Source organism: Agelaius phoeniceus, chromosome 2 (genome assembly GCF_051311805.1).
Source record: "Agelaius phoeniceus isolate bAgePho1 chromosome 2, bAgePho1.hap1, whole genome shotgun sequence".
Taxonomy (NCBI): domain Eukaryota; kingdom Metazoa; phylum Chordata; class Aves; order Passeriformes; family Icteridae; genus Agelaius; species Agelaius phoeniceus.
The window spans coordinates 16,327,244-16,341,717 of record NC_135266.1 but is presented as its reverse complement, the minus strand read 5'-3'; the positions used below and the strand labels follow the sequence as shown (position 1 = coordinate 16,341,717).

The 14,474-nt window shown below is 36.1% G+C and overlaps 1 protein-coding gene across 4 annotated transcripts in view; it reads left to right on the top strand.

Annotated features, from left to right (window-relative positions):
• The window catches only part of CDKL5 (cyclin dependent kinase like 5), a 131,078-nt gene that overhangs the window by 101,542 nt on the left and 15,062 nt on the right, over positions 1-14,474 (top strand). For all 4 annotated transcript variants that reach the window (XM_054628320.2, XM_077172685.1, XM_077172696.1 and 1 more), the window contains exons 12-14: positions 1,617-2,640; positions 6,030-6,135; positions 8,163-8,286. In XM_054628320.2, coding sequence (XP_054484295.2) covers positions 1,617-2,640; positions 6,030-6,135; positions 8,163-8,286 — 1,254 coding nt within the window. The remainder of the gene's footprint in view (positions 1-1,616; positions 2,641-6,029; positions 6,136-8,162; positions 8,287-14,474) is intronic.

Below are 14,474 nucleotides of genomic sequence, written 5' to 3'. Positions count from 1 at the left end.
CCACTTAATTTTCATACCTCAATGAACCAGGTTTACTGGATGAAATACTTCAGTACAAAAAGCTTCTTGTCATTGCTCTGATAAATGCATTCATAAAGGTCACCCTCTGAAATATGCAGAATATTTTAATATTCTATATGCAGGCTTTTAATCTTGGCCATGTTTTTCTTTAGCTTATCCTGTGAGATTCAAAAAATTGCTCCTCTATTTTAAGACTTGGGATGACATTCACAATCTATACTTTTTCAAAGATAGACACCAAAAAGTTTTAGCTGCCTTTACAGATGCTTAGAGTAGAAGTTTTACCATTAGACATATGGCATCAGAAATAAAGACCTACATCCACTGGAAACTTGTCCAAAAGTCTTGCCTAGTGAAAATACTAGGTTCCTCTATCTCTGAAGTTTTGAAAAATATACTTGCTGTTAACAGAAAAATATTTTAAACTGGCATTAAAATTGCTTAAGTTTTAGGAACGGTAATGAAATAGATTATGAGATCACTGGAAGTGGTTATTACAAAAGTCCTAGGTGTAAAAACAGCTAGCATTATCCAACTGTAATTAAGAAAAAGGTCAACAAAGGTACAGTGAGCTCTCTCACTTCAACCCTCAGTAATATATCTGAGTTACATCATAGATTTGTTACAGAAACAAGTTAATTACTCATAGCCTGCCTAGGTCCATCAAGGCAAATAAGCACAGCTCCAGCACTCTTCAGTCTTGGCTATTGCAGTGCCAGCCTAAATCCAGAAGCTGAACTGGTTTAATGCCAGAAAACCTGAGATAATAAATCTTGCTCAAAAAAAAAAAAAAAAAAAAGTCTCAGGGTCTGCAGAACCAGCTCATATCTCAGTCCTCTAGTGCCAAAACCAGAAGAGCTAGGAAGTGGAGTAGAGGATAAGGACACAACCAAGTAGCTCTGCACCAAGTCAGTCTGGTTGCAGAGCCTTTCAGGTGCAGCTTTGGAATGAGTTAATGTACCAAAAACTGGGATAGTGCCAAGTTCCACAAAAGCTGTCTTCTGTGGTAGACCTGGTTTTGGATTTGGTGTTCCAGGGCTAGCTCAGGCTCACCTCATCTGAACAATAACCTCTTTTCCCCTCCTTCCTCTCTCTCCTCCTCCAAACCAGGAATACACAAGATAGCCTGGAGCATTGATTGTATCAGGGCTTTTTGACAGTGCTGACATACATGATTTTTCTACCTTCCTTTGATATGCCAGGTGTATTTAAGATTTTTTCGATTGATATGCAACTAATTTTTATAATGTAATGCTTCACTTAGCAATGTACTCACATCATACACACATGCATAAATGTGCAAATATATGTTGGAATTTCTATTATTAGATTTGATATCTTCAGGGTTTTTGTCAGCAAAATCATTAACCAAAGCAGAGTTTGCCATCAGATTATAACCAGAAACAGTGATGTACGAACACTTGCAAATCTGTTATTTTAGTGAACCTTCTGGTGCCTTAGTTGGCAATATGTGATCTTACTGCAGTTAAATTTTTGGTTTTAAATGGCAACTGGAATGGGTGTACTTTTTTAAGTTATTAATACATGAATAAGTAATCTGATATATTAATGCTTCTTTATGCATTTTAATATAGAAATCAAGCCAGCAAAAGTTCTGCTTTGCAGTCACACCACAGATCAAACAGCAAGGATATGCCACTAGGGGCTGGCGGGCCAAGAGAAGAGGGGCTTCCAGCAAATGAAAGCTTTTTAAATGGAAACCTTCCTGGACCTGCACCTAGTCCAATGCACGCAAAAAAACCAAGCAACACACCTGGATCTGGCAACAAGGATATAGCCAATAATAACATGCCACATCTTCTCAGCCCAAAGGAACCAAAGGGAAAAACAGAGTTTGATTTTAATGTGGACACCAAAAGTTCTGATGGTTCAGGCACAAAATACCTGAAGTCTAACACCAGATCTCAGCAGAACCGGCACTCCTTTATGGAAACTTCTCAAAGCAAAACTGGGACGCTGCAGCCCGGCGACAAGCACAGTCGCCACAGCTACATCGACACCATCCCACAGTCCTCTAAGAGTCCCTCCTATCGGACAAAGTCCAAGAGCCATGGAGTTCTGACAGACTCTAAATCCGTGGGCAACCTTTCTGAGGCCAGGGCCCAAGCTGCAGAACCAAACACCAGTAGGTATTTTCCATCCAGCTGTATGGACCTGAACTCTCCTACCAGCCCGAGCGCTCCCCGGCACAGCGATAACAGAACTATGCTCAGTCCGTCCGCGAGGAACAACCGCAGCGAGGGCACCCTGGACACCCGAAGACCACCAACCAGACACTCCAAAACAATGGAGGAGTTAAAACTGCCAGATCACATGGATGGAAGCCATTCCCACTCTCTGTCTGCTCCACATGAATCTTTTTCCTATGGTCTAGGTTATACCAGTCCTTTTTCTTCCCAGCAGCGCCCTCATAGACACTCTATGTATGTGAGCCGGGACAGAGTGAGGTCAAAGGGCTCAGAGGGTGGCTTAAGCGTAGGGCAAGGGATGGCAGCCAGAGCAAACAGCCTGCAACTGTTATCTCCACAGGTGCAGCATAAGTCACTCACAAGGTCTGTTGGCTCATCACGAGAAGACTGTACAGAAGATTCTAATAGGGTTAGTCCAAAATATTGCCTCTTATTTGAAGGTTTACCTTTCTCTTTTTAACTCATGTGGGGCAGTGGCCTGCTTTCTGTCTTGTGTTTGTTTCTTTGCAGTTATTAATTTATTTGTCTTGTACAATATGGGGATGTTGTTGGGGGCTTTTTTTCAGAAGGGCTGAATATTTCGAGGTACTTTGAAAAAATGGGCTATGAATACCATTATCTTAAAGTACTGAAATGTGAGAATGGAAAAATGATCTCCAAAGTTAAAATTTCATTAGTTGTTTTTAGTCCTTGGTTACATGGTCTGATGTCATTTTTACTGTATCATTTTGCTTAATTATCTTTCTCATTTGTGTTTTTATTTAGCTTTTCTTATATGTATTTCTGTTATGAATGCTAATGTTAATTTTTGAAGCCAGTGTTTCATTCAGGTATAGCAGGTTATTATTGCTGAAATACCCTAATTTACTAGAGAAATATCAAAGCTTGCAATATTTCTTTAGATTGGTATGATAAGTAACTGGTGTAATCTAGAGATCTCATGTTGTAGTGGCCACTGGTAAATTGACTCCTCACAGTGGTTACTGTCAGTGGATACCTGGTTGTGTTTTTCTGTGAGCATTAATTAAAGAGTGAGGACAGGCTGGATCTGGTGTTGGTTTACATTTGTTACACAACACTTCTGAATTATCTCATGTTTTACATATCAGATATGTAAAGATGACTATGAAAGCTGTCCTCAAAGCTTTAGCACCACAAAATGGTGCAGAGACAAATACAAAAATGAGTGTTTGTTTCTCTATGCCTACACCTGTGATAAACTGACTTCTAAGGAGAGAACATCTAGTTCAGATTTGTTGACAACTTGAAGAAAGTCAATGAGCTCTAAATAATATTTAATGTCCAAAGATTATGGTTATGATTATGAGAAACTAAAATACTCTGCCCACTTAGTAGTTCATCTAAGAAATATATGTAGCTGACCTAATAGGGGTCTACAAGTACCATAAAAAGACAAGTTTCAGGTAGTGGTTCCCTCTTCAGTCCAGTAGAGAAAAAAAGACATTAATATATTTTTTCATCCATTGCACATCTCCTCCATTCAAGATTATGAGTATTCAAACATGAGAAAATATCAAAATAGAAGTGCAATGGAATAATAATTTTTAAAAAGTTACCTAGAGGGGATTACAGCAGCTCCATTTCAAAAACACTTTTTTCCTGTGTACTTATTTTTCTGTCTCTCTCATTTCAGTCAAATTAAATGTTACTTATTCTTCAGGACATTATTTGGAAGGGCAGTAATATCAGTGTTTCAGTTTTTGATAATAAAAGGTCACACTGCCTTGTATTCTTCAGTTCATTTTCTGCATTATGCAGCAGATAGTAATTTGAAGTCATTTTGATTTTATTTTGTACTATTTGGAGGCCAGTTGTTTTTATTGGATCATTCTTTCTCATTGAAAATGGGTTGACAGATTTTTATTTTAATTAGGAAAATCGATGTGTATTGTAATGCTTTTGGTTTTGTTCATTTTCATTTGCTTTGGAAAGTCTGTTCATTCAAGATAAAGAACTTTATCTCTTATGGTCAGTATTTTTAAAACTTCAGCCTTTACTTGATTAGTGCTTTTAAAATCTGTATTTCAACCATTAGAAGTGTGAAAGGAAAATGACTTTTCTGAAATGGATGCTAAGTCTGTGAATTCACAAAGCTGTTTTTAATTTGTTTATACTGCTTTCAGTAACAAATCAAATTGTCAATCTTCTTATGCCTCATGAAGGCATTTTCACAAAGTCATTCTTTGGCTCCTTCCTATCCTCATTTTCCCCCCTTTTCTACATTATGCATTAGGAGTCAGAAAATTTCACTCCCTTCAGGATTAGTGAACTAAAAAACTCATTAATAATATGTGTTCTCATAGATTCTTTACTGTTTTCATACTTACTTTTTCTAATCAGTTCTTTTAGGTTTTTTTTCTCTGCTCATCTTTGGTGAAGTTTCCTCACTTCCATGTTTCTAGTTTCTCACTGATTTTCTTCTTAGCTCTACCACGGCTTTTTAAAGAAAAGTATTCTGGTTTTGCCTAGCTTCAAATCTTATTTTAGAAAAAAATCAAGAAAAAACTCTCATCCAGTCTTAGTTTTAGGACTTTTCAAGTCTCAATACAACAGTTTTAAGGGGTTTTTTTTACATTTAAATTAAATGTACACAAAAAGGGTTAAGCAGAAAAAAATCAAATACAAGTTGCTATTACTGTCTCATGTTAGAAATGTAACTGCTGATAACAAAGAGGTATCTAATACAAGTAGTAATTTAATCAAATGCTTCAGCCTCTGGAAAATTTTAGAAGAATCCAGCTGGGATTTGAAGCATTGTTTTAGCTGCAGTTCTGACCTCAGTTTCAAGGTTTGTTTTCTCTGTGATTGTGAGACCAGAACTTCATCCACAAAAAGCAAAATAAATTTTGGAAATCACTTGTGCAGTGAATTGAAATCCCAGATTTTAGTTTTGGTTAGGTTTTTTTCTGGGTTTGATTTTTAACCTTTGTCATTCTTGAACATTCTAGATTTCAGTTAGTACAGGGGTTTCAGTAGTTTCCTGTGGGGTCTTTGAGAGAGCATTAAAATTCATGTGGTCAGTCCATACTGAGGGAAAAATTGTAGTTTCTGATTCATTTAAGAGTGGGGTTAAGTCATATTTGGTGGCTAATTATGTGCATAAGGATATTTCTACTGGCTCACCTGAAGTTTTACTTGAAGTACTTCCAGTACTGTTTTCAGGAAAATAGAATAAATTAGAGGTAATGAAATGCTTTTAGCTATCCTGTATGACTGAAGAACTTTGTCTATAAATTTCTTAGTTCAGAGACTTTCTATTATTTTGCATACAGTAGATTTTGTGATTGTTGGTACCTCTAGGTAATGATATTAAGAGATAAGAGATGATAAGCAATGATAGTGCTTTGGTGTTGCAATTATCTCAAATTAGATGCATTCCTATCTGCTTTTTAGTGTTTGCCAGTAGCAGAGTGACCAGATTCCATCAGAAATTAATTTAACAAGCCTCCAGTAAAAGATTCCTCCAGAGATGTTACTGCTGTGTTTCATTCAGGTTGAAATTCTGAGGGCCTGAAATCAGATTCATGTCTTTAAAATTACAGCTTAGAGGTGAAATTTTGTTAATGCCATTTTTGTCATTTTGGAAAGAAGAAAGCAAGCAGCAAAACCAAGTAATTATTGATTACGTTGCCTGTAATGTGATATTTGCACTTATTAATAATATGAAAGGAAAATTGTGGGGTGAATTTGGAGTTTTCTTGCTTATGTATATTGATTAAAAACTGAAAATCAGTTTACAGTCTTTCATTTTAAAAAGATTATTGTTCTTTTGCATAGGGTGGAGCATATCATGATCCACACACAGAAGATGGAGCATCTACTAAGGAGAATAGAATTCTGTATAATGACCCTGTTCCGAGAAGAGTTGGCAGCTTTTACAGAGGTAATTTCATGGTGGATCTTTCAAATTTAATCCAGAATTTTAGCATGGAATATAAATTAAGTACTAAAAATTGATACAGAGAATTAACATGAACAATTACCAAGGTTTATTGGAAAAATAATTGTTACTCAGCTTTCAGAGGGTGAGTTTGCAGGAACTGCATTGGTACCCTATTGTTTATTTGTAAATGATAGCTCACTTTAATTGGAAAGTACATCCACTGCAGTACCTTGTAAAGCAAAATATAATTTATCAGGGCAAAATGAACAAAATTAATATTACCATTAATATTAATATTAACTGCCAAAGTAGGAAATTAATTAATATTTTAAATTTTTATTTTCAATTCTTATAAAGAGACTATTTATACCTATGCACCTGTAGCACATAGACATACTTACTGATCTGTTTCAGACACTGTGTTACATGGAAGTGTAACTCTAGCTTTTAGGGCTTGAAACCTGTGGCATTTCTTTTGTTGAAACTTACTAAAGAGCGGGGTTTCCTACAAGCAAGAGCTAACTTAGATAATTCCAGTTCAGAATAAATAAAAAACAGGTCTGTGTATGGACACACACAAATAGATACTGTTCTGTTATGGCACACAAAAGATGGTGGTTTCTGAGCAGCTGCCTCATGGCTAAACCTGGGTAATTGTTTTGAAAAAGATGATAAGAGGCTGATTACTGTCCTGCAAGTGTTAGGAGGCTTGTGGGGCTCCCTGAACCTTAAGAAGGCCCAATCAGCTGAAATTCGCTTTATGAGTCACTTAATAACCTTAAGCAGAGTCACAAATCTCCCTCTGATCCTCTTCAGGTTGATCACTTGGCTGATGGCCTGATTTGGACACGTTAAAATCTGACAATCCTTGCAAATGTCCCACTGCAATATTAAAACCTGTGAGCAGAATTAAAGCTTGTGCTGTTTGGAGTGATGCTTTTGAGTGTTCGTGTTGCAAATGCAACAGAGGATGCTTAAGAATTCTCAGTCCTGAATTGCTTTCATTAATCCATAAAAAGCTCCTAAAATTGTACATGGATTATCTTTCTTTTTTATGTATAGTGAAACAAAAGTTCCAAAGAAGAATGGCTTTCATAAGTCATGTGCTAAAGAAACTGCAGAGCTGGGATTTATTCAATTCCTTGTTATAAAAAGAGGGGGTTTCCTCTTCAACTTTATCAAACAAATATATTTTAAATAGACTTAATTAACACTTTGGGAAGATGATATTATATTTAAAATAATACTCTGATAATAGTATGTGCAAAACTGGTGATAATAATATAAGCAAGTTACTGTGAAAAGGGTAAATCCTTATTTATAGAAATTTAACCTTTGTATTAGAGCAGTATTTATTAGCATATACTTTTGTGCTACAGCTTGAACAAAACCTTACAGGTGCTGTTTTGATAGATTGTGTAATATGATGCTGCATTAATGTTCCAACTAATGTCTGGTCAATTTTTAATCCAGTGCAGGTATTTCTAGTGATATTCATAATTCTAATAAATTTATGTTGTAGATCTGTATATAGTTGTGTATTTTCAAAACCACAGTAAGTCTGTTTGAAAAATACATAATATCTAATTTCAATGTTTTAATTTTCAGTCCATTATCTCTTAGTTAATTTATCAAAAATCAATTTTTTTTTTCCAAGATGGGTGCTACTTTTTTTAAGGTCTAAAGTGAAGATGAAATGTAAACTGTAGTGTTTCATGTCTTTAGTAACAGTATTCCAAGCTCTTATTCTCTTTCCTGTTTTAAATATCAATCACATTTAGAGCTCCCTACCAATAGAAGTGTTCTCAAATCTAATAACAATTTACCCAAGTTCTGATGATGGTCTCATTTTGCAGCCAATATTACCCTGCAAGGATCACAAAAATCAGCTTTCTTTTCAATCATACACAAAACACAACCGTGTCTTTGCTCTTTTGTTACTGTAAAAGGCAGAGAGGGAGCAGAGAAGTGGGAGCTGGGATTTTTGGCAGGGCTCAGTGTACATTGTTTGCTGTTCCTCTGTTCAGTTCCATCTCCACGGCCTGAGAGTACCTACATAGAAAACAATGTGTCCAACAGAGCCTCGGTGTTACCAGCAGAGAGCACCACGGTGACAAACCACCCCAAGAGACAAACCACCTTTGACACCTGGTGAGTTGTAATGTGCACACATGTGGAGAGAATGGCAGGAAAAAAATGTGCTTTTAACAGGAGGGACAAAAACCTCATGCCTTTCTCAAGATTTGCAGTTGTCCATGTGCTTAGCATGGCATGCTTTCTGTCCCCTGTTGAGCAGCAAGGAATCCTGCATTGCACCCATAACATGAATGCATTAAAGTTTATATACTTTTGTCCAATCCTTCACAATTTTTTTCCCACTATTAGTCTTTAGGTAAAGATAGTACAAAGTGCTTGTGTGTGTAGTATATATAGAAATTTGTGGATTCCAGAAGCATGAATTGTTAGACAGGTGGAAAAAATATCAAAATGCATGTTTCCATAGATAAAGTACTATATTAATGAAGAATATTTTCACCCTACAATGGGTACCGCTGCTCTCTTTGTTTATACACAGAAGGAGATGAATACAATCTATGGGAAAATGGATTAAGTGACATCTTAATGGTGTATATTGATTTCAAAAGATTAAAAGCATCACATGGCTCCATTATATAACAAAGAGCACCTTAATTATGCTAATAAAATGACAGCATATACATAGCTTTGCAGGACTCAAAGAGAAATAGTTTTGTTTTTCTTAGAGCTGTTTGGCTCAAAAATACTCCTAATCTTATATTTTTTAAAATCACAATAAAGAATATTGAATAAAAATAAGTAGATGGAGCTCACAGGATTGGTGAGAGGAATGGGCTGCATACATTTGCATGGTTCAGCTATGCTTTATACCACTCTCTGAAACACTTCTCTCTGAAAGGGCCATGAAGTCATGCTATCTAAACTGTTTCAGTGGTTTGTTGACTTACTGTGTTTTCACACAAATAACCAGAGAATTATGTGCTTAAAGAGAAAGGGGGGTGGTGGGTGGTGGACAGCTTCTGTTCAGGTGTTCTACCTATGTCAGTAATAGAAGATGTTTACTCCAGAACCCTTCTCACCTGCTCTGATTCACTAGAGTCTGCTTCCTGTCCTTCAGTAGCTCCACCTACATCCATTTTCTGGACTTAGCTGAGGAAAGCGGTCATTTATGTAAAACGGTGGTACTTATGTTGTGGCTTGTGTGGCTAAAGAAGGTATTTATTCCTGCTCTTGAACCCTTTTACCATTTTACATTTTCCTTCGTATCTGGATCTTTCTATCTTGCATATAACATAAGACAACTGGAACCTTGTTTTGCTTTATATATCATTCAGCAATATAATGTCTTGACTGCAAAGAAACATATAATGTTATTTTAACTCTGAACTGAAAAAATAGTGTGTGTTATTAGAGCTGGTTGGGAATATTTTTATGAAGTACTTTCTTTTGTTTATAATGCCAAATTATGAAAACCAAAACTTTTCAAAGGAACTGGCTGATAACTGTTAACCTTTTATTGTGAGGATTCTTCAGCTCCAGGAAAGAATTGCCAGTCAAAACCAGAGATACTCTCAAAATAACAAATATTTTGGAGGCAGCTTTATTTTTTAGAATGTGAGGAACTTGAGTGCAGGGTCTTTGTTATTTAAACCAGAGGTTTGAACCAAGATCTTAGATCTAACAAGTGAATGCCCTAAACCAGAAGTCAGAGGTTATTCTGGAGGACATTGTTGGTTCCCTCAGTGTATTCTCTTGAAGCTGTTTCATCTTGTTAAAACAGTGAAAGGACCACCGAGGTGCTGAATATGGCCTTGTGAAAAAGGCCCTTCATTAACTTTGAGACAGTTAGATTTAAGTCCTTGCTCCAAAGTACTCAAATATTTTCACAAAGTGGAACAGCTCCTTTGAGAGAAGAATCTACAGAAGAATAAGCATTTCTTCTTATGAAATAGAAGAAATAGCAGTAGCTGCAACACCAAGTTACTGCTATTTTGGCATATGCTTACCTTTATCTTTTCTTTTCCTACTCCCTATTTTCCTGAAATGTTTCCTGCCCAGCTCTACCTGCTAACTCTGTTCAAGTTGTCCTGGCAATGGTCTAATGTTGCAAAATTGTTCTGTGCCATAAATGCAGCTTAACCCAATTCCTGAGTAGTGAAGAGTCTGTGTTCCTCTACTTAATTTTCTGTATAGAAGTTGTGTAAATGCTTATGAAAATGTTGAAAGCTCTAATGGAATGTGATTCTGCTTACATCAATTTTATGATGAAGTAAATATTTGATGTTTGAATAACATACCTAACTGGTACATGACAATTCATCTCAAATTATGAGTGACATGTATTCCACCTGGACTTGCCACTACTGTAAAATATTGCTTCTCATACTATTGCTCTGTGTTGCCTTTCTTCTGTCAAAGATTCTGTGAATGTTTGCTAGACTGAATTGTCACAGATGTTCCCCTGTCTTTGTGTGCATTTTTTTGCTCTGTCCCCACTGTCCTGCCTTTTAAAATAAAGATATTATAAACTTGACTTTTGTCATCAGATTTTACTCTTAAATTACTAGATCATTTCTGAACTTCAGACAATTTGATTTGAAAACAGGCAAATTTTTTATCCTTCTAGAAATTCTTTTCTTTGCTAGAGTTTAATTTCCCATAACTGACCTTGAACTTGCTCAGTTTTTTTCAATTTATACAAGAATAAATGTTTTATTCTCTTCTACTCATACAGGCTTTGTCCTGTGCTGGGCAAATTCAGTAGTTATAGGCAAGATATTTAATTGTATTCTGCCAGAATATTGGCAGAATATTTAATTGTATTCTCCCAGAACATTGGCCTGAATTATTTTACCACTGTCATAGTTCTAAATATCTCTTTAGAATTAATTCCAACATGCAGTAGTGTATCTCACATCATATTGGAAGTGTTTGTATTGGCTGCTTACAAGATATTTGGGGGCTTCTGGAAAGCATTTTTATTTAGACCTTTTATGTCCACACAAATGTAGTCATGCTATGACAAGTAGGTTGTCATATCTTCTCTAGCACAAGTCATATGTTTCTGCAAAAATAATAAAAAGGAAGAACTCTATGAATAATATTACTATTTTTATATGTATATAATATATATAAACACACACAAAATCTCTGTCGTTCAAGAAAAGAAAAAAAAATCATTCTTGCGAGAGTAAAAGGCTTAAAACTATATCCACTGTCAAGTTTCAAGGTTCCAGAATAAGGTTTTTTGTAAACAGGACACGACTGACTTTTATATTGCTGTGTCAGTGTCAGTGTAACATTATAGTCATACTTTTTATTCCTGAAAGTAAAAGGTTACCAGCATCTGAGCAAATTAGCTTAGAGCATGTTCAGCTGTGTGTGCAGCATTATAAATATTTTCCAGTTCTTTAATGGAATTCATTAAAAAAATCAGGAAATTGCAAATTATGAATGTTATTCTGTATATGAGATAATAGATCTGGGGTTTATTCCAATTAATAAATCCTCCTTTTCCACATGATAAAATAAAAAAAAAATTGCAGCTCCAAACAGAGTTCAGATTTGATCTTTTGATTTTAAGCTTTCAATGCCAGACTTTTAGACCATGACCTTTTACTGTGGGCTTCAGCTTGTGGGATTGAGATTCTTATCTTGAACTATCTATTTGAATGGTTTCATTCATTTCTGACATTTTCTTGCCTTTGCTGAATGGTAACTGTGTGACTGCCCCTTAAGGGTCTTACTTTGACTAAAACTAAAAGGTAACTTGGAGAGTTAATGTTTGTCATTTATCTTCATAGAAAAGTTCTGCTATTTCAGTGACTCCTTCATTAGACAAAAACATCACTCATTAATTGTGTTTGGATCCATAAAGGGAGTAGTACATGAGGGTTTCCAAGCCAGGCTGCCTGCTGAGATTAGGGTTGCTGAAGAATATCTAAAACAAGCATGAGGAATTGCCTCCCAAAAAGAGCTGTCTGCAGTACGAATCTCTCTATTGGCAGCATGAATGCAACATGCTTCCTATTTTTTCTTTTTAGTTAATGTGAAATCACATCAGCTTGCTTGTCACATGCATGTTTGCTGCTACACCTCATTGCACCTGCATGAAGCTGGATACCTTTCTTACTAGGGGTAATAAATTAGAGTGATAATCACAGAATTTCTGTTTGTACTTATGCCTTTTCCAATGTTTCAGACCAGAATAATCAATGTGTTCTACATTAAATGTCCTAAGCATGCAAAAGGTACACAAAGATAAAATAACAAAGCACAGCACATTTTGCCTTCAGTTTCTGCTTGAGAATGAGCTCTCTGAGTGGGGGCTCTTCTCTAGGGCTACTCCTACTTGTTACTAAAACAGATAGCACATAGAAGACTCTGGTGGAACTGTTTGCTTTCAAGAGCTGAAGCTTTATGCAAAATACCAAGATACTTACAGTATGTTGTAAGAATTTAGTGTTGTGTGACTCTACAGATTTTTTTTATAATCCTATTTTTTTCCTGCTCTGTCCATTATCTGAAAATCATCTTTTGGGATGCCTAAATTATCCCAGTGTTTCATCATCGATCAAAATGTTCTGCTCTATTTTTACTCAGTACAAAATCCTGGTGTTGAAGCTTCCTGCTATAATGCTATATATGTTCACTCTCTTCACATAATGAGCATGTGTTTTGAAGCAGTTGCTTTTCAAGGTCAATGCTTTTTCAGACAACTGTACTGCATTATGAGTCATAGGAGTTAATGACATAAACCATTCAATATAAAACCACTGGCTTTTGGGTAAGCAGCAATTGAAAATGAGCAGTTCTCAGCCCCTTATTTTCCAATTCTCTCTGGTCACTGTAGCCATAAAGAGGAAATGATGGTGCAGAATTTCATTTCTCTCCTCTCTGCTCAGCTGCTGTGGAGAGCAGTTTTCTCATCCAGGTTCACTGGGCCAAAGAAAAGAATCACGCTTGAGTGAATCTCTGCCTAAAAGTATAGCAAAAATTGTTCCAAGCTTCACTCTGAAGATTAACTTCACCTGTTAAAATACAGCATCTCCATTTTGGATTAGACTTTGTAATAGAAAAGCTATAGCAAGACACTGAAAATTTTTAAAGGGTAAAATAACCTCCTGTGGTCTTGCTTATGATCTGACACTGGTTCCTCAGTGGATAGCAATCATTGGGTTGATAATTTGCATTGGGACTATGGTTTGGGATATGCTTGCAGCTGTGGATGCACAGGAGCTCCTTTGGGGAAAGGCTCAGAGGATTCTGAGCCCCATTTACATGACTTTCTGAGTAGAAGCAGCATACTTGGGGTGTATGGTTTTCTCCAGCTTTTCTAACAAATCAAGTAAAAATCATTTGGTAAATAATTCAGCAGGTGTTCTGTGTCATGTCAGACTCCTGAGTTCACTGAATGTAATCAGTAGTCTTTACTCCTTGGCTTTCTCCTTGGTGCTTTAAGTGACTTGTATAATAATGCCTTACACCTGTCACATTACTTACAGTAGTACCAAATACAGGGACATGACAGCAGCAGGAATCCTTAGCAATTCAGTATATTTCAAATACCTGTTATAAGTATAATAATTACATTACACTGGAGTTTTTTCCCTGTAGTAGTGTTGTAATGTCCATATTAAATATATATTGTCATGCACCTGAATGTAATTTCTGCATCTAGATATAAGTTCTCAAAAATTTAAATTAGGAAAATTTCTACCATACTTTCTGCCTATGAATCTTTTTGCTAAGACCATTCTCTTAATGAACACTTGGACTTTATTACAGGACTTAAATACTGCATGCATTTATATTTAGAGGCAGATAACATTTCAAGCTTGAGGTGGTCTTGTGTAGAAATTTAATTGATACCACCCATCAGAGTGAAGATGGTTTTATCAACAAGGAGGATGACTCCAGTGATTCCTACCCCAATTATGTTTTTCACATTTATTTGGGGAAAAAAAAGTCAGCCTGGCATGTAGTAGCAGCTGAATCACCAGCTGATAGCATAGCATTTAAAGCCAGAATTAGAAGCCAGTGACAACTATATTAGACAGTTAAATGTTGCTACATTACAGTTGCTCCAAGAAAAGCTGCTCCTGTTTGTCATACAGAGCCCTTAAAAGAGTGGCTTTGCTTTAGGTTTTCCATCCAGACAGTGGAATCTTTTTTTTGTTGTTTTCATGCAATTTAAGCGTGAAAAGGGCCTATTAAAAGACCCAGTGTGACTTTTGGTATGTTAGTGGCTATGAAATGTTGTCCATCCTCTGGGATCCAGGCCCAGAGACAGACCTGTTGGC